Raw genomic sequence first — 20880 nt, forward strand, 5'->3', positions numbered from 1 at the left:
TTATTCTGTAAGACTTCCGCTATGTAATAAGTACTCTGATGATATTGTGACATTTATCTCTATACACTCTGTTATTATATGTGTTGTCTTCTTTGGCACATATATGAGATGCACCCGGCTTTGTCTCTTAAATCCGGGTGTGACACATTGCTTAACCACTATACCTTTGATCATGTTTATCTCTTTCATCTGGTTCAAATGAATATCTCTTATTCTTCTTGTCGGCGTTTCGAGACCGGGGGGTCCCTGGACCGACGAGTGAAATGTCGCCGCGTGCCCCAGCCCAGATGGGTCGGCGCGAGACGGAGCGCGAAGGGGGGAGGAGACGGGCGTGAAAGGTGGAAATCTCGCGACCTTCGTGTTTGTCCCGCGCCCAGGTCGGGTGCGCTTGCGGTAGGGGGTTACAAGCGTCCACGCGGGAGGGAGCGAGCGGCCTCACGCGAGCGCCTGTCCCGTCCTCTTCCCCGCGCGGCCAACCCTCTGTAAGAGGGTCCTGGTCCTTCCTTTTATAGGCGTAAGGAGAGGATCCAGGTGTACAATGGGGGTGTAGCAGAGTGCTAACGTGTCTAGCGGAGGAGAGCTAGCGCCCTAAGTACATGCCATCGTGGCAGCCGGAGAGGTTTTGGCACCCGGTTCGTGTGGTGTCGTGGCCATCGGAGGAGCGCTGGAGCCTGGCAGAAGGACAGATGTCGGAGCTGTCGAGTCCTTGCTGACGTCCTCTTGCTTCCATAAGGGGGCTGAGAGCTGCCGTCGTCATAGAGCGTGCGGGGCGCCATCATTGCATGTCTGGCGGAGCGAGCCAGATGGGACGCCGGTCTTGTTTCCCGTAGCCTGAGTCAGCTTGGGGTAGGGTAATGATGGCGCCTCCTGTTGACGTGGTCGGTCTGTGCCCTAGGTTGGGCGATGTGGAGGCTCCTCCGAGGTCGAGGTCGAGTCTGTCTTCCGAGGCCGAGGTCGAGTCCGAGCCCCTGGGTCGGGCGAGGCGGAGACCGTCGGCTGAGGCTAGGGCTGAGTCCGAGCCCTGGGGTCGGGCGGAACGGAGTTCGTCGTCTTCCGGGGCTGAGCCTGAGTCCGAGCCCTGGGTCGGGCGGAGCGGAGTTCGCCGTCTTCCGGGGCTGAGCCCGAGTCCGAGCCCTGGGTCGGGCGGAGCGGAGTTCGCCGTCTTCCGGGGCTGAGCCCGAGTCCGAGCCCTGGGTCGGGCGAAGCGGAGTTTCCTACGGTGCCTGAGGCCGGGCCTGGCTGCCTGTCAGCCTCACTCTGTCGAGTGGCACAGCAGTCGGAGCGGCGCAGGCGGCGCTGTCCTTCTGTCAGGTCGGTCAGTGGAGCGGCGAAGTGACTGCGGTCACTTCGGCTCTATCGACTGGAGGACGTGCGTCAGGATAAAGGTGTCAGGCCACCTTTGCATTAAATGCCCCTGCGATTTGGTCGGTTGGCGTGGCGATTTGGCCAGGGTTGCTTCTTGGCGAAGATTGGGCCTCGGGCGAGCCGGAAGTATGTTCGTCGCTGGAGGGGGGCCTCGGGCGAGACGTAGATCCTCCGGGGTCGGCTGCCCTTGCCCGAGGCTGGGCTCGGGTGAGGCGTGATCGAGTCCCTCGAATGGACCGATCCCTAACTTAGTCGCACCCATCAGGCCTTGGCAGCTTTGTGCTGATGGGGGTTACCAGCTGAGAATTAGGAGTCTTGAGGGTACCCCTAATTATGGTCCCCGACACTTCTTATGCCAATGCTAAGACTAATGTGCTTCCAAGTTTAATTATGTACTTAGTCTTAGATTGAAAGGGAAATAGAGTTGCAGGAAAAGGGAATGCTTCCAAGTTCCACTGCATATTCGTTTGGTATCAACACTCTTTGCCCAACCTCATGCACTTAAATTCATATCTTTGTCGTAAAGGCCTCTCGATTTCTTTGTTTTTGGTGCTCAATGCCAAATAGGGGAAAATTACTAGCTAAAGCATAAGGACCGCCACCACCCTGTTTTTTTCAAAACTTTAAATCTTCAAAATTGGTACTCCTTCATTTGTGAAACCCTCTTGACAACTAAGAGGAGCAAAAAAATATGCCAAAGAGATAAAAAAACATGTTATTTAGGGGGAGCATTTATTTGGCCAAAGGGAAAGTCATTTGAAAAAGGGGGACAATTCTTCAAAATTTAGAAATGCTTTGAAAATTCGAAATTTTATACCTTAGGCCAAAAGAAAAATAACTTTGAAAAATATTTTATCAAAAGTTTGCAAAAATCAATGCAAGTGGTGCAAATGTGGTCCAAAATGTTAATCTTAAAAAACTCTCATATTCACTTAGAACTACTTCCATTTCAGTAGCCTATGAACACTTGACAAAATTGCAAACTAGTTACATTTTCATACTTCATATTTGTTTCGGTATGTGATGGCATCAATCACTAAAAATGGAGAGATTGAAAGGAAAATGTCCTCAAACTATTTCCGATATTGACTTTGGTGCTTGATGACCATCACAAACTTGTGGACTAACTAGTTTGCCTAGTCTTTGATTAACAAGTTCATAAGCTCAACAGTTCGGTTTCTAAGTCAGAATTAGCTCAACTTCAACCATAACGGGGTAAACTTGGAGTAGATGAACTATGTCTAGTTCTATACTTTGGATAAGTCCTAAAACCCCTAGGAACATATTTGATATACTTATAGATGTTGGAGAGCTCAGATTCATAAAGTCACTCTTTTGGAGCTAATTTGAGCCAAAACAGGAATATGAGTTCGAGAGAGTAAAATGTCCAAGATCCATGACTTAGATTAGTTGGATTGGCTCAACATATGTTTGTCTAAGTCATAGGAACTTCCTCAATACTAGTCAAAATCAGTTGAAGAATATTTGGACAAAAATACAAGATTTGGTCTGATGTCTAACGGACCGGATCGATCTGGTGGTGCACCGGACCGTGTGCGTAGGGAGGCCTAGACTCAACCTTTCTCAACTGGCGCGTCGAACCAGTACTATGGCTATTCGAACCAGTTATGCGGAGAGGATGTAAAACAGGACTTCAGAGGCTGGTTCACCGGACTTTCTAACAATGTTCAATGGTCGACTACCTTCCAACAACTATGATGGCGAGGCAGGGTCCGGAGGTCATCGGACCTTTACTGTTCACGGTTCGATGCCCCTAACAGGTCAGAACGTTCATCTGTTCCAAGTTAGGATAGACGGCCCGGTGATGCACTAGCCCGGTACTGTGCACAGTTCGGTGCACACGCAGAAAGTGCTTTTCAGCACATTCAATTCCAATGGAAATATGGGTGGTTAAGGGCTATAAATGCCCCCAACTAGCACATTGAAGAGTTAAGAGTTACACCAAATAACCATATATCAAGTGCAACAACTCCTACGTATTCAAAGCCACACAAGTGAGCATTCGATCGATTTGAGTGAAGAAAGACTTAGTGCTTGTGTTCTTGATTATCGTAATCACTTTTGCTCTTGATTTTGGTTTTCATTCTCCCCCCCCCCCCCCCCCCCAATTCTCACAAGTTGTAAAGCTGAGCAAGAGACTTTGTTTCTTTATGTGGAGGTTCTTCCACGACTTCGTGTCCCCGAGAAGAGAAGAAAACTCAACCGGCCTTCCATTTGAGAAAGGGAAAGGGTTGAAAGAGGCCCATCCTAAGTGGACTCCTTAATGAGGAGTAGGTTCTTCAGAACCAAACCTCGAGAAACAAATTGTCGTGTTCCTTGCGCTTGAAAATTTACTTGTGATTTGCTTCTTCCTCTCCCCTCTCTCTTGTTCTCTTGCTTGTGATTGATTCCATATCATTTTGAGTTACACCCAAGTAATTCCATAATCATTAGTGCAACTCTAAGCAAGAAGAACACATCTCGCTCACTCTGATTATTCTTATTCTCGTTCTAACGCAAACCCGAGGTTTGAAGTTGTGCTTAAAGTTGTTAATTTCATATTTCACCTATTCACCCCCTCTATGCGACTTTCACACATGCTACCCTGACCTAAACCCTAAACCCATGTCTAAGGCCATTGGTGTACCCGCAGACACTATTCTGTGCGCGTGGGTACAACAATCACTATAACCACACATAGGGTTGTAGGCTTACCCTTAGGCATTATAAATGGACATGCAATTACAACAGATACCAACTACATGGTGCTTAATGGTATGGACTTTTATACTAGCCACTATAGCATAATACGCTCACCATTATGGCATGATCGAGGTGTGAATCACGTACAAATAAGCAAGATAATATAGGAGTGGTTGGGCTTCTATTGGATGGGGCATGTCATCCTTGCTAGGATATAACTCTTTGCTCTCTTGTCCTATAAAATAATTAATGGCAACATATAAGGGGCTTTTGTGAGCTTTTTTATGGCTTCTAGGAGCTTCAGGTTTTTCTCCTATCTAAGTTTGGACAACTTTTGGATTTAGGCTTCTTAGCTTTCCACACTTATAGGCTCAATAACATTAGAGCTTATAAGCTTTGTCCACACTTACATCTATACATCCACCATACATAGGACGTAGGGTATTAGGAACATTGGAGCCTGTAAGCTTTATCCACATTTACATATGTACATCCACCATACAAAGGATGTAGGGTATTATGCTCAGGCGACCCTAACATTTCTAAATCATGAGTGTGCAATTTGTCGTGTTAGTGCTCCGATCTAGCGGTCCTAGGCCTACACCCCTATCTCTATTTCTCCAATTTTCTCTAGTACCCTTGGTACCTTGGTGTCACAACACATAACACCAACCATAACCCTTTGATGTGGCCACTATGGGAGCACTAAACAAACGCACTAGACATAGCACCAATGGTCAAATTCCAACGGCTAACAAACTAGTGATTGACATTGTGCCTAGTCTAGTTCCCTTGTCTAGTGCTTGCCAAACATGGTGGATGAGTGTTTGCTCGAAGTTGCCCCAAAACATGGTCTCGGGTACAATAGGGTAGTGCGCTTGTCCTATGCCTCCCCGAACACTTCCTATAAGGACTTTTGAAGTTCCAACATGTGGTTAGATCACATTGGCCATGTCTGATGTACACCAGATGACATCATGCTCTAGCTGAAACTATGTAATTATAAAGCATAACCAACTTGTTTAGTGCGCCGGTTCAATGCCCTATATGACAAGTTTGGAGCACACAAAATTGCTACACCTAGAGCACTCCTTTCTCTCTTTGCAATCATGCCAACCCTCATATATCTTACCAAACATCTAAGTCCCGAGTTAGCCTTTTTCGAAATATTTTACAAAATATTTTCATTCGCTCATCGAATGTGACAACTTGACTATATTTTGTTACCAACACTTGAAGTATTAACTCAACTCATAAAAAAATGTTCATACCCTTATATCATTGCACCTTCTTTTATTAATTATTTGCAAATTTGTTTCTAATTTGATATAAAAGTTCAAAACATAATTGTGACATAAATCTGACAATAAATTTCAACAAATATTGTTTCAACTTTTAATTAAAAAATATTTTAAATTGATGCATAAATTAAATTTGACATTAAATTTTGATAAAAATGGCAATTTTTTTGTTATACTTTTGAAAATATATTATAATTAAAAGAATCAAATATTGTCAATTTTATCAAAATTTAATATTAAATTCAATTTATTTTCGACTATTTCGTAATATTTTAAATTTAAAGTTGAAATGTTGATTTTCAAAATTTATGCTTAGATTTATGTCACAACCATATTCCAAATTTTCATATCAAAGTGGGGCAAATTTGCAAATAGTTGATAAAAAGAAGGGCAATGATACAAGGGTATAAACGTCTTTTTGCAGACTAAGTTAGCACAGTTAATTGCTGATAACAAGCGTTGATAACAAAATAGGAGCAAATTTATTGTTTGTTTTAAAAAGAGGATATACGTGCAAACTTTAAAAAAACAAAAAACAAGGATAAAAATGAAATTGCATACTCGAGTAGGGGCACCTATGCAATTCTCCCTTAGATTAAATACATTATATTTTATTAATATGTTCATTTGGTACGATGTTTGTAGTTTTTTCCTACAAAATTGATCAAACGTAAAATAAAAATAATTTAAGACAACTTTAGAAATTGATTTGTTAGAGTTAGTTTCTAGGAATTTATTTATTAAGAGACAGGTACGTTTCTTTAATATTACTCAAGAGAACATATAAAACGCGTACAATTACCTTCTATCCAACGCAACAGCTGACTCATTACCAGATAATAATAATATCATAGAACAAGTGGTGACTCATAAGAAGAAAAAAAACGGTGACCGGGACGGATACTGGTAAGCACCGAAGCATGGAGTGTCTACCAGATTGGGAACTTTCGCGACTCCATCCAAGTGCCACACTCTGGCGCAGGACCCCAGCACATGCAAATAAGCATAACATCGTGAATGCAATTTTCTTTACTGAATGTTTATAAAGTTATATCACATCAATTGTCGCTAGATTTTTTTTCCTTTTTTTCCGACAAAACACAATGTATATGTACAAATAAACATGGAACATTCACAGGCCCTGGCAGAGACGGTCAACAAATATGGCTGCCAAGGTACAGGATTCAGAACCACCCAAATGCCCCGGAACGGAAGTATGGCACGAAACAAATGGGTCTCACGGTATATGTACAAACCAACACTATAAGGAAGTGGTGTTGCGGCAGGCAATAGCAACTTCTCGACAACACCAACTCCTTCCAAGTTTCAACGTGGATCCGCAGATTAGTAAATTGCCTGGAGGAATCTTGGCCTCATATTTTGAGAACTAGGTGCAAGGTTTACCTTGAAAAGTACTATGTACCATGGCAGATGATCGATTCCGCACAGCTTTATTCCATGAAAACCTAGTAGAATTTCACCATCGTCTACATACTATGGCACACTGGATGTTTTGAGCACTTTTTTTCTGTTGTATCTCAATCTCAAGGCACTATAGTAAGTTCAACCTGCAACGTGATAAGGGGCGGAAATCAGAAGATGAGTATCAGTAGATAGATGGAGACCTATAACTTATATGAATAAATGGGTAGAAGTGTAGAACCTTCTTCACTGAAGGCAAAAACTCCTCCAAGCAAGTCATCGTTATCCCCATCTTCCTCAGGCTTCTCTCTCTCGCAGTGGCTGCTGCTGCTGTCAGCATCAGTAACAGCTTCAGTTAACTCACGGCAGTCATCGAGTTCTGATATTTTACAATAGCCCTCTTGGAAATACTGGGTAAACTCCACTGAGCTGTGAGAATCAGACGCCTCCTGCTGTCCAGAATCGACAGTGGTGAGACACCCATTTGTTACGTCAGTGCTTGCAACATTGCTGAGCACAGAATTATTGGTTGTTTCAGGCTTGCATGATGCGCTATTTGCAGGAGACGGCATTCCGTTAACAGATCCATCCAAGAGACAATAGCTGCTCAAGGATCTGATAGATGCATTTGTTTCAGGTGGCGTGGATATATAGCCATTGCTATCATTCTCTGCCTTGCCAGCCAAAATTGCAGCATTAGGAGATTCAATAGAATTGCGCTTCCCCACTTGCTGAAGATTAACAGCTGAGCCAGGTCCAGAGAATGTTTGCGTAGCTAGACCATTTGTGTTAACCGTTTCCCTCGTATCTACAAAAGAAAGATTTTTCCAATCAACAATGATACAATACAACAACGACGAATATTGGCATTGTATGCTTACCAGTGTAAAACCCAGACAAAGGAGCCACCGATTTGGTTTCATATTCACCATTATCCTTTACAGAGCCATATTGTACATCATTGATGACGGACAAGACATTCTGAAAACCTCCATTTGCATTACTCCTTCCATTTGCAACGTTCCTACATCATTGCATAATCCCACATGTTACATTCAATATAATATAAAAAATACAACACCAGGAATAGACTTCATTTCATATACTAACCTAAGATTTATTAGCTAAACTACTAAAAATAGTGCATTCAAACTCCATTTGCAATATTCCTACAAGATGGTAACTGTTTGCAAGTCAGATATACTGAAACAAAAGATCCTGCAAAATGTAGAGTTGCAGGTAGGCCACAAAGGTGAGTAGGATGAGCAAGTGAAGAGGCAATGACGACAATGCTATAAGACTCCCTCTCTTCCAAAGTGCAAGACGTTATAGCTTTTCTACATACATTGTTTTTACTACGCATCTAGACATAGTGTATAACTACGTGCATATCAAAAACTATGTTTCTAGAAAGTCAAAATGTCTTATGATTTGGAATGGAGGGAGTACTTTAATTTTAAGAGATTTCCCTTGGTTTTTGCCTTTTTAATGTTCCTGATCTCTAGAAAAAGATTTCACTGAAAATTGTTTCAGTGCCTCTGAGTTTTGTACTACAACAAAAAAAGGCATTTTAGTCACAAACAAGTTAGGGTATGCTAGAGTTGAAATTCAACAGAAGCCATAAGTCAAGATTCAGGCATGTGAATAGCTGTTTTCTTTCTATGCACCTGCACTCCTATTCAAGGCTAAATCTTTAGGTATATTTCGTCCTTTCAAGTCGCCTTTTACTGACTCTTCCCATGCCAACTTCAGTCTTTCCTTGTCTCTCTTTCTATTACTTTCGTGCATCAAGATCCCACTAAGCACAATTGCGCCTGGAGGTCTTCGTTGCACATGTTCAAACCATCTCAACTGGTATTGGACAAGCTTTTCTTCAATTGGTGTTACTCCTAGCCGATCACGTATATCATCATTCTGAACTTGATTCCTTCTTGTATGGTCAACGCAACATACGCATTTCCACAACACTTATCTGCTAAACATGTCATATTTTTTTTTCTCGAATACGCAGGAGGGATGCGTATCATTATATTAAAGGAGAGGGGAAAAGGCCTGAGGCCTAGAACAAACGGGACACAACACACAAAAACACACACCAGACTCACACAACAGACACACACCAAACACACACACACATACACATACCAGCCACACAACATACAAAGAGGCTAAAAAAACCTTCCTTCCTCTAACCAGGATCAAAAAGAGAGAGCATGTTCTTGGCTCCTGCAAAAAACATGTCATATTTTTGTAGGCCAACATTTTGCACCATACAACATAGCAACTCTAGGTCGTCCTATAAAACTTGTCTTAGCTTCTGTGGTACCCTCTTGTCATATAGAATACTAGATGTTTGACGTCACTTCATCTATCTTGCTTCAATTCTATGGCCAACATCATCATCAATATCCTCGTCTCTCTGTACCATTGATCCTAAATACCAAAAGATAGGATTCTAGCCACTACTTGACCTTCCAAACTAACATATCCATGTGTAGTAGTAGTAGTGCTGAAGTCATATCTCATATATTCAGTTTTAGTTCTACTGAGTATAAAACATTTGTAATATAAGTATTTGATAATATTTAAGATCTATTGTGTTGCACAAATTAATTCACAGCTAGATTTCATTCAGAGTTGCATAAACATACATAAAACATCTATTTCATTATTGAGACCCTTTTTACTTCTTGCATTCATTATCACCCAAAAACTTATTTCTAGCAAAAATATTTGTACTCCATTCGTTCCAAATATAAGTCACTTTGCGTTTTCTAGAAAAGTAGCTTTTGTTATGAATCTATCCTTTCAAGTCTCCTTTTACTACCTCTCTTTCAATTACTATCGTGCATTAGGATCCCATTACGCGCTGGTCTGGAGGTCTTCGTTGTACATGTTCAAACCATTTCAAACCGTATTGGACAAGCATCTCTCCAATTGGTGCTACCCCTAGCCTATCACGTATATCATCATTACGAACTCGATTCCTTCCTATATGGCCACAAATTCAACGCAACATACGCATTTACACAACACTTATCTGCTAAACAAATTGTATTTTTTGTAGGCCAACATTTTGCATCATACAACATAGCAAATCTAATCGCCATCCTGTAGAACTTGCCATAGCTTCTGTGGCACCCTCTTGTCACATAGAACGACAAATGCTTGAGTGCTTGACATTGACACCTCTTTGTTCACCCTGCTTTTGATTTTATGGCTAACACTTTCGTCAATAAAATATCCTCATCTCTCTGAAGCATTGATCCTAAATGCCAAAAGTTGTATCCTAGCCACTACTTGACCTTCCAAACTAACATCTGCTTCATGTGCAGTAGTGCCAAAGTCATATCTCATATTCGGTTTTAGTTCTATTAAGTCTAAAACATTTATAATATAAGTATTTAATAATATTTAAGATCTGTTTTGTTGCCCAAATTAAGTCACAACTTGATTTCATTCAAAGCTGCATAAACATACAAAAACATCTATTTCATTATTGAGACCCCTTTTTTACTTCTTGTATTCATTGCCACCAAAAAGCTTATTTCTGGCAAAAATATTTGCAAGGTTATTAAAACAACGAAACGTTGAAGTTGAAACGCTCATGGGTGGAGTTTTGACTTTTAAACGTTTTTAAACAAAGTTTAAATGTAGTTTTAAACAACATAGGAAAATTTCAATATATCATAATTTCAAACAATAACCCATATAAGTTCACATGATAATATTGTGCAAAATGACATGTCCAAAACCACATTACCACAATAACACAAGTTCAAGACAACCGCAAACAAAGTGAAATGAGATGTCTGTGCTAAGAACTACGGGAGCAGAGAACTACGGACACCTGGATGAAATCAAGTTGACCTTAGCTGCAGAGAACTAGGGAGCAGATGACAACATAGACACATACCAAAGGAGCATTGGGGGCTTGCGGCACATGCCAGACAAGTAGGTGAGCAGCAGACATCGGTCGACCGCCGATGCAGGCGCGTGCTTCCTGAGCCGGTGGCGCGTGCATCAGGCAGGCCTTGCGTGAGGGCAGAGCTGAGCCGACGGCGCGACCGAGCACCAGGCGATGGCAGCCGACCAAGTGACGGCGGCAGGCCTTGCCCTTGCTTACTGGCGGCGTCGCGCGACTGGAGTCTAGACGCGCTATGGTGGCTGGAAATTGTGCAGACTTTTTGGAGCGGCGAGAGGGTGAGATGGGCCGTTGGACTCAATCTCTAAAATTGGGCAGGGTCAAATGTCAAAGGCTAGGGATAAAACGCTCGAAATGTAATGTTTCACTACAAATAGCGTTTAATCGCTAAAACGTTACATTTAAACGTTATAAAACGACCTTTTACGACAAATTGTAAAACGTTCCAACGTTTCACTGCCCTAATAGTGTTTTATCGTTTAAAACGCCATGAATATTTGTACTCCATCTTTCCAAATATAAGTCTCTTTGACTTTTCTAGAAAAGTAGCTTTTACTATGAATCTATACATAGCATATATCTAGGTGCTTAGCAAAAGCTATGTACCTACTTATAATTTGGAATGGATGGAGTAGTCTAGAAATGAAATGTTAGTCACGGCTTGCTAAAAATATATACTCGTTCAAAAAAACAAAACATTTTTAAGGACAGTTACCTACAATGCTAGAAACCTGAAAGAAATGTCAATCAAGACTTAAGTCTTACCTAGAGATGGACAAACGGACCGCCCGGTCCGGCCCGGGCCCGGTGAAGCCCGGCCCGTTTTGCACGGTTAGAAAACCGGGCCGGGCCACTAAGCCCGCGGTCTCGATTTCCTGTCCAAGCCCGTCCCGCATCGGCCCGTTTAGCACGAAAAAAGCGGGCTGGTAAGCACGTTTTAGTGCAAAAAAAGCGGGCTTAGAGGTAAACGGGCCGTGCCGGGCTAGCCCACCGTGCCTAGTTTCCTGTCCGAGCCCGGCCCGATTATTCGTGCCGGCCCGGCTCGGGCCCGCATAGAACCAGGCCGTGCCGGGCTCACGGGCCTCATACTTATTGGCCATCTATAGTCTTACCATTTTTCTTGAAATATGCGAGAAATAAACATTTGCACCACATACCATGTAATTCATAAACTCAACAGTTTCCAGTAAAATAAACTGACATTTACACAACAGAAAGTCAAGACCTATCAGTTTTAACGAGGCTAAATCTCTACAATACTATAGCAGTTATTGCTAAGTGTCAAACAATATGTTAAAATCGAACTAGCAAAACTCAGGTATAAACATTTATATAAGAAGCTGCAATTTAAGATGCCGCAGTTCACAATGTGCATTTGATATTATTGATGGCATTAGGCACTGTTGTTCATAGGTATTGAGCAAGATATCACCTAAAGCTTTCTTTTAATGTTGTAATGGTATCTTCAAATGTTGTGAACACACAGCAAATAAATAATTGATATCTTAGACTTAACAATGCATTGCAGAACTAATAGTGGTAATTAAGTGCATCATACCAGCTGAGTCTTGGCATACAACAAAACAGAAAGCAAATATAGCTGAATTACAGGGGAAGAGGAATTTTGAATGTTCTAAACTCATAACACAATTCGCCTAAAATGACAAATTTAAAGAACACCCATGAAATTTTAATATTAACAAAAATAGAAAAAATATCTCAAAGAACAAAAAATAATAATTTAACAATCAACCAAATATCAGATGTTTGATGCTAATAACTCTTCTATACAACATTAAGAATCCAAGAGTAGCAGTTTCATTGACATTACCTATCACTAGAATGTCGCTCAGAATATAGGAACTGCTTGAATACAGGGAGCAATTCCCTTCTCCTGATCTCAACCTCATGAAGAGGTAACTTCTCGATCTCAATTTCTCCACCACTGCTAACTGATTCGACCGACTCTGCAGCAGGATGGTCCATCACATAGAAGCAAATCTGCAAAACATGATTGATTGTCACTCTCAATCTTTGATGATTTATCACATCGTTTAAAGACATTGCAGCAAACCTTAGATTTCTGCCAGATGGGAATCCGCCATGAGTTTATCTGTACTTCTGCATTAGATAGATACCAGCTTGACCTTTCTCGGACTCTCATAATCTCTTTCCCAGAGATACCATCATTTGATGCAGTGGAATCCGAATGCTCGCTATCTTCACAGTCAGAAACATCCATAGCCATCATACTGCTTCTTTGGTTATACAGTACAATGTTTGCAATGTTTTCATCTCTTTCGGGCCAGTTTGTCCTACGGCACACATCCCACCATTGAATTGGTTCAGCAGTAACATGCATCTCATCATCTTGGAGTTGCGAGTTATGACCTGAACCAACTCTTGGGCTGCTACCAGAGGACTCAGAACCTGAAGAAGGTAAAAGTTCATGTTGAATAACATGACCAGATGGCGAATACACCAGTAGATGTTCTAAAGCATTAGCCTTAGATGGAACTGGCAAAGAACCCTGGTAGATGGAATTATGAAAAACAGCAGTTACAGCGCCAGATGGTACAGATAGTTTTCCACTTGCAGAAGCAGCCACATTGCTGACAGTATTTAGCCAACCAGAATTGTTATTCTTTATCCTACTGACTACCGAATTTGTCACAGTTGAGGGAACTTGATGAAGCTGTTGGTCCATCAGAAAGGACGGCTTTGACCACCATGGCCTTGACTGACATGGCGCAAGAGGTGGCCCATCACTGTGAGAATTCTGTGGCTGCAGGCTGGCATCACCACCAAATGGGGACAATGTAAAAATATGGCAGGTACCACGAGATGAAACAATAGATATCCATTGGCTAAAATGACTAAACGAGATGTCTTGTATGACCTGCACACAAATGCAAGGTAATTAACAAAATGAATAAAATTATAAAACATTCTGAGGAAGACTTTTTAATTGCTTAGTAAACATACAGCTGATGTCATGCCACGATACAGTTTATAAAGATGAACATGAGATGCTGTCCAATCATAGCGCGTTGCGCCTGTGCCATTAGCAACGCAAGTTGGCATGATCCTGAAAACATTTATGTTATGGCCATGAACAGAGGTTGTCACCAAAAGTGTTCCACTAGGATCAAAACAAAGAGCAGATATAGGACTTGTGTGAGCCCTAAACTGTGAGACCACAGCTTTGGAAGTGAAATCCTTGATGACTACCTGCAAGTGTCCAACGAACTTTCATTACTTCACATAGAAGATTTTCCTTTTCATGCACTTAATTTGCAATGAAATAGAAAAAGTCTTGGTGAGGCTTTAACTAACCATTCCTGCATTGTCAGCTTCCAGTGGATGCACACTGGAAGGAATTTTACCAGATCTCCTGCCTGGGCTTGATGACAAAGGGGAGTTAGAACCATCTGGTAGAAGTTCCTGGCGGTACTTTGAAAATGTTTTATATCCCATGTCAATAATACCAGAAGCTAATTGCTTGCTGGACTCCATTGCATATCTAGCAACTAAACTGCCACTGCTAGGAGAAGTAGATGGGCTCACTCCTGGTGAAGGTGTGAGGTTCTGTGGACTTAGACGGCCTGTGTTTGACAATAAAGGAGTATTTGTGGCATAGGCTAACCATCTGGGGCCAACAGCCATCGGGCCATACCCAATATTTACCCCAGGTGCACCTTGCAGAGGATATGACAAGACGCTGAGCTTGTTCTCAAGAGTAACAGCATCAAAGCAGTAGATCTGAAATGTGGTAAAATAAGTATTTTAATGTGTTATCTGAGAACAATTTTTCAGTACAAAATACAGATAAATGTGCAAAGAGGAACTTACTTGTGCTGCAAGTGCTACAGCAACAATCCTTGGACTGCAGCGAACTAAATATACAGCAGACCGGAATCGAAGAACGTGTACATAGGTGTGAGACTTCAAAGAGTAGAAACGGACAACCGTTGGGGTAGAAATGCAACTTCCAGCTTGAGGCTCACTGTTTGTGTCTCTGATAAGAGCACTTAAGCGACCACCTTGAACCGCACCCAGGCCATTTGTCTCATCACCAGCAACAACTAGAAGCATGGGATGGGATGCTCTGAATCCTTCAATGCCTTCAGAGCTAACTGGAGTGGGTTGCATTTGTAAAAACGTAACTGGGCCATCACGTTTTGAGACCAACTCGCAAACATTTGCAGCATCCTCAACATCGAGCACTTGAAACCCATTTGAATAACCAACAAGCAGGACATGCTTGAATGATGATGGTTGAAGCTCCAGTTTATCAAATCCAGCCCACAAAACCTGTTTATAGATGGATCATCAAGATTGCATCTGTGCATAAATTAGCAGAAACATACAGCGGCAAACATTTGTCCAATCAAAATTGTTAGTGGTGAAACTGAATTGAGCTAAGCATTAACTATACTTGGAGAAACCGACATTTTGTTGTCCAGGCAAAATTTAAGAACACTGAAGAAAAATCCAAAACAAAAAAACTGTTGCCAACAATAACAAGGCACCCATTAGCCATGTGCAGTATGAGCACAGAAAAATTCTACTGAACTACTACAAAAATGACTCCGATGTTCCACCCAAACAGCCATTTATCCCTTTAAATGCTATTTAGACGCAGCAGTGGCTAGTCGTGTCCATTTAATCAGACACTTATCCTGTTTAAATGGCAATTTAGACCATTTAAACTGTCATTTAGCCCAAATAAACAGCTACAACATAGGTGGCCAACTCCTTATTGTTTAGTGTTTGGGTGAACACTGATCTAATCTGTGCTCTCCAGCCTTTTCACTTCAGACTAGTTAAACTAAATTCATGGTCAACTCACTCAAAGCTCCATTAATTGCACTGGAATTTCGAAAGTACAAGAACATCAGCTCTACCTCGTTGGATTACTCACAGCTCCTACTGCAAAATGGCGTTTCTGAGACACGATTGCAAGGGTAACAATCCAATATTATAGTATTTTCTAGCTTTTCCTATCCAGCAGTAACATTGTTAATGGTCAACTCACTTGAAGAGCGAGTAATTGCTACTAGTACGATGAATCTACTGGAACAAAGGAAGTGCGTCCAGGCACTACCCAAACCTACCACTGCAGAATGCACAATTGACAATTGAGTACACAATTGCAAGCATAGAACTGAAGTTAGCAAACCCCATCGCCCACAGTCATCTGCACTAGCAGCGTAAAAATGAAAACAAAAAAATGTTTGAAGACGAGGAGGGCAGGGGCGGGGCAGTGAACCTGGTCCTTCTCGTCCTCGGAAGGGGAGGAGATGGAGGCGGCGACGGAGGCGCCCGCCGAGCGCACGGTAGACGCGACGGAGCCAGCGTTGGAGGTCACCGTCTTGAGGCAGGACGATATGATCCGCAGCGAGCTCGGCAGCAACCCATTCCTTGCCCCCTTCCCCCGCTTCATCCCTACCCGCCGCTCCCTCCCCTCCTCCCCAGCGCGGAGACCAGCGCAAGCACCCGCTCCGACTCTGGCTTCCCCACCGCCACCGCTCCTACAACCCACGCCCCGCGACCCCGCCGCTGCCCATCCACGATCGCCGCCTCCGGCGCCGGCGAAACCCAATACCATCCGAGTGCCGCCTCCCAGCTCCCGCCGATCCCCTCCGCCGCCGCGATCCGCAGACTCAGATTGCCACCATATCCCTCCTTCCTTCGCTTGCCCACCTCGCCGCTCGTTGTCCCCTTCCCCTCCGACGCCGACCAGAACCAGAACCAACAACTCCCTGGCTTCACCCTTTTCCCTTCTCTCTCTACTTGCTGTTGCTTTCGTGTGTCTATCTCCCTCCCTCCCCTTTTAATCCCACCCGGTTTTCCTCTCCCCAGCTGGCTTCGCGTCCCCGGAACAAGCTCTCTGCCACCCTGGGTCCACTGCCTATCCGCGAGTGGGCAAGCCTTTCCTCGGGTGCTCGTGGCGAGGGCACGGGGATGGGAGCTTGCACGCAAGGGGAATATGGGGCATAGATCCCTTGCCAAGCGGGCATCCTCGACGTTGGCGAGCGGCGAGCGAGCGAGCGTGCGTGCGTGGGGAACGGTCTGTTTATCCGCTCGTTCCTTGCGAAAACGAGCTTTGGGAAAGGGGTTTATGCTTTGATTTGCTGATTTGCATGTTTGATCGTTGTTAGAGCAACTCCAATAAATCTCGATATCTAATGCCTACTAGTCGGTTAACTGTGCGTTGCGACGGCTTACAACAATACCCACGTAAATTATTCACAAAAAAATTCTCAAGATTTTTTATTAATTGTCTCCGCTTTTTACATAATATTTTTTATTAACGCACGAGTACCGTAGTCAGCAAATCAGAGACCTCCATCCCTTGCCTCCCCCACTTCCAAGGTTTCGTAGAGCAGGAGGGGAAGAGAAGAGACGGACATACTCGGAGAATGACACGACAAAGACCAGGGCATCTAGAGAGACGATATAGGTAGTATATCACTAGATATATAAGAAGAGAGCACGCAAGCTTAGAAAGAAGCCCGGCCGGAGCACAGGGTCGGTCCTCAGGTTTCATGGACCCGGAGCGAAACAAAAAAATTTGGGCCTTTAAGGCTATATATATATATATATATATATATATATATATATATATATATATATATATATATATATATATATATATATATATATATATATATATATATATATATATATATATATATATATTCAATTTTTTTCTAATTAAATAACAAAATTTTGAATGATAAAAGTCTAATATATCAAAACAACTTCAAATCTCTACTACTACTTAAGTTATTAGTGTAGGCGTCCACATTTTTTTTTGGCGCACGGTTCTGCCGGCGCCCCCGCTCTCCGCTCTCTCGCCCGCCATCATGGAAGGAGAATTTGGAAGGTCCACGTGGTTCCAAGGAACTCTCCTCTTTGCTGTCTCTCTCGCCCACCATCTGCGCGCTCTCTGGCCGCCATCTCTGCGCCCCGCTCTCTTCTCTGCTCGCCGTCGGACCCAGCGCGATCCACTCGCCAAAATCTTCTGCGCGATGCACCGCTCCCCCCTCCACCTCCGCACCATGGCGCGATGCAGGCTGGTACGTGGCCAGCATCCGGCAATCCCCACGCTCTGGATCTGGGAACGAGCAATCAGCGCCTCCATCCGCAATCAGCGTCTTCCCCCAGCCGTAGCCTTCGCCTCCACTCGCCCCGACGCCCCCGCCCCCGCAATCAGCGCCTTCGCCTCCACAAGATTGGACCAGAATCTAACATGGAGAGCGGAATCCCCACCGCAATCAGCGTTCGCTTCCACTCGCCCCGACGCCCCCCGTCTTCCCCCAGCCGCAGCCTTCGCCTCGACAGAGGACGCACGACCGTTGCGCCCGCCCTGCTCGCGGTGACCCCCTCCCTCCCACCGATAGTCGTCGCCGCACCCAGATCCATTTTCCCCAACCCTCCACGTCCTTCTCCAAGAAACAAAGCGACGATAGCCGTGTCAACGAGATCGACCCAGCAGCAGGATCGATCTGCGGGAGAGGTTCTTGTGGAGCTTGATGGCATTGTCGGTGGCGCTGCTCATGGCGCTCATCCGGGCGGTGAGCTCGCTAGCGAGCGACTCCTGCAGGGCACGGAGGAGCTGGCTATTGAGGTAGAGCGGGAGCAGCGTGTCTAGGATCTGCACGGGGTCCTGCTCGAACTGCACCACGGGGGAGAAGTGCTGCATCTCGATCTTCACCTTCTCGCGCTCCACGGTGAACTTCCCCTCCTTGGTGGTGAGGCGGAAGAGCTCGTCCTCGGTGGCGTCCACGTAGACGGCGGCGCCGGTGGCTCCGCGAGGATGGCCGCCGCGGCGGGGGAGGAGGCGCTGTCTAGCGCCACCAAGCAGAAGGTGGTGGCGGCGAAGCAGTACATCGAGAACCACTACAAGTCGCAGATGAAGTCGCTTCAGGAGCGCAAGGAGAGGTCAGTCCACTCCACTCCACTTTCCTTCCTGGTGTGATGGCAATGTGAAAGGGAATTAGGCTTACACCTAGTTCCTAAATAATTTTGGTGGTTGAATTGCCCAACACAAATATTGGACTGACTAGTTTGCTCTAGTGTATAAGTTATACAGGTGTAAAAGGTTCACACTCAGCCACTAAAAAGACCAAGTTTTGGATTCAATAAAGGAGCAAAGGGGCAACCGAGGGCACCCCTGGTCTGGCGCACCGGACTGTCCGGTGTGCCACCGGACAGTGCACAGTACCTGTCCGGTGCACCAGGGGACTCAGACTCAAACTCTTCGCCCTCGGGAATTCTCGGAAGCCGGCGCGCTATAATTCACCGGACTGTCCGGTGTGCACCGGACATGTCCGGTGCTCCAAGGAAGCTCGGCCTCCTAAACTCGCCAGCCTCGGGTTCGCGCGACAGCCGCTCCGCTATAATTCACCGGACTGTCCGGTGTGCACCGGACTGTCCGGTGTACCAGCGGAGCAACGGCTCCCTGCGGCGCCAACGGCTCCCTGCGGTGCATTAAATGCGCGCGCAGCGCGCGCAGAAGTCAGAATCGCCCATACCGGTGCACCGGACATCAAACAGTACATGTCCGGTGTGCACCGGACACCCAGGCGGGCCCACAAGTCAGAAGCTCCAACGGCTAGAATCCAACGACAGTGATGACGTGGCAGGGGCACCGGACTGTCCGGTGTGCACCGGACTGTCCGGTGCGCCATCGAGCAGACGCCTCCAGCCAACGGTCACTTTTGGTGGTTGGGGCTATAAATACCCCAACCACCCCACATTCATTGCCATCCAAGTTTTCCACTTCTCAACTACTACAAGAGCTCTAGGCATTCAATTCTAGACACATTCAAAGAGATCAAATCCTCTCCAATTCCACACAAAACCCTAGTGACTAGAGAGAGTGATTTGCCGTGTTCATTTGAGCTCTTGCGCTTGGATTGCTTCTTTTCTTTCTCACTTGTTCTTGTGATCAAAACTCCATTGTAATCAAGGCAAGAGGCACCAATTGTGTGGTGGCCCTTGCGGGGAAGTTTTGTTCCCGGCTTCAATTTGAGAAGAGAAGCTCACTCGGTCCGAGGGACCGTTTGAGAGAGGGAAGGGTTGAAAGAGACCCGGCCTTTGTGGCCTCCTCAACGGGGAGTAGGTTTGCAAGAACCGAACCTCGGTAAAACAAATCTCCGTGTCTCACTTGCTTATTCGCTTGGGATTTGTTTTGCGCCCTCTCTCGCGGACTCGTTTATATTTCTAACGCGAACCCGGCTTGTAGTTGTGTTTATATTTATAAATTTCAGTTTCGCCCTATTCACCCCCCCTCTAGGCGACTATCAATTGGTATCGGAGCCCGGTGCTTCATTAGAGCCTAACCGCTCGAAGTGATGTCGGGAGATCACGCCAAGAAGGAGATGGAGACCGGCGAAAAGCCCACTACAAGCTACGGGAGCACTTCATCGGAAGAGTCCCGCACCAAAAGGAGGGAGAAGAAGAAGAGCTCCTCCAACAAAGGGAAGGAGAAGAAATCTTCTTCTCACCACAAAGAGAAGAAGGAAAAATCTTCTTCCCACAAGCCGCATCGGAAAGGCGACAAGCACAAGAGGATGAGGAAGGTGGTCTACTACGAGACCGACACTTCATCAACATCGACCTCCGACTCCGATGCGCCCTCCGTCACTTCTAAGCGCCAAGAGCGCAAGAAGTATAGTAAGATCCCCCTACGCTACCCTCGCATTCCTAAACATACACCTTTACTTTCCGTCCCATTAGGCAAACCACCAACTTTTAATGGTGAAGATTATGCTATGTGGAGTAATTTGATGCGATTTCATCTAACCTCTCTCCACAAAAGAATATGGGATGTTGTTGAGTATGGTGTACAGGTACCATCAATAGGGGATGAGGACTATGACACGGACGAAGTGGCCCAAATCGAGCACTTCAACTCCCAAGCCGCAACCATCCTCCTTGCCTCCCTAAGCAAGGAGGAATACAACAAAGTACAAGGATTGAAGAACGCCAAGGAGATTTGGGACCTACTCAAGACGGCGCACGAGGGTGATGAACTCACCAAGATCACCAAGCGGGAAACGATCGAGGGGGAGCTCGGTCGCTTCCGCCTTCGCCAGGGGGAGGAGCCACAAGACATGTACAACCGGCTCAAGACCTTGGTGAACCAAGTGC

The 20880-nt window shown here is 44.8% G+C and overlaps 2 protein-coding genes across 4 annotated transcripts; both read right to left on the reverse strand.

Annotated features, from left to right (window-relative positions):
* Positions 1-6084: 6084 nt before the first annotated feature.
* On the reverse strand, positions 6085-16663 carry LOC103635676 (autophagy-related protein 18h). 3 transcript variants are annotated; one of them, XR_557556.4, is made up of 10 exons: positions 15989-16662; positions 14569-15030; positions 14053-14478; positions 13702-13947; positions 12791-13615; positions 12548-12717; positions 7673-7815; positions 7033-7599; positions 6774-6937; positions 6085-6342 (listed from the first exon to the last, which is right to left on the reverse strand). XR_557556.4 is itself a non-coding variant. In XM_008658072.4 (9 exons), exons 1-9 carry the CDS (start codon positions 16325-16327, stop codon positions 6933-6935), a joined length of 3183 nt encoding a protein of 1060 aa, XP_008656294.1. In that variant the 5' UTR covers positions 16328-16663; the 3' UTR covers positions 6370-6932. The 3 variants fall into 3 exon arrangements, 1 of the variants encoding a protein (XP_008656294.1); XR_557555.4 differs by lacking the exon at positions 6085-6342 and adding an exon at positions 6370-6685; XM_008658072.4 differs by lacking the exon at positions 6085-6342 and having other exon boundaries at positions 6370-6937; positions 15989-16663.
* Positions 16664-18199: 1536 nt separating this feature from the next.
* LOC103637166 (ATP synthase subunit gamma, chloroplastic) lies at positions 18200-18535 on the reverse strand (the record flags this gene model as incomplete). The annotated part of the gene is made up of 1 exon (XM_008659417.1): positions 18200-18535. A coding segment is annotated over one exon (336 nt), but the record flags the coding sequence as incomplete, so codon positions are not given.
* Positions 18536-20880: the final 2345 nt, after the last annotated feature.

Source organism: Zea mays, chromosome 8 (assembly GCF_902167145.1).
Source record: "Zea mays cultivar B73 chromosome 8, Zm-B73-REFERENCE-NAM-5.0, whole genome shotgun sequence".
Taxonomy (NCBI): domain Eukaryota; kingdom Viridiplantae; phylum Streptophyta; class Magnoliopsida; order Poales; family Poaceae; genus Zea; species Zea mays.

Excerpts from the sequence above, each read along its gene's own strand:
- LOC103635676 (XM_008658072.4), bottom strand. The coding sequence starts at position 16,327 with ATGGTATTGGGTTTCGCCGGCGCCGGAGGCGGCGATCGTGGATGGGCA. Across the intron at positions 14,479-14,568 it reads CTGTAGCACTTGCAGCACAA|ATCTACTGCTTTGATGCTGT; the intron begins GTAAGTTCCTCT and ends ACCACATTTCAG. Across the intron at positions 7,600-7,672 it reads TTTGTCTGGGTTTTACACTG|ATACGAGGGAAACGGTTAAC; the intron begins GTAAGCATACAA and ends TTTCTTTTGTAG.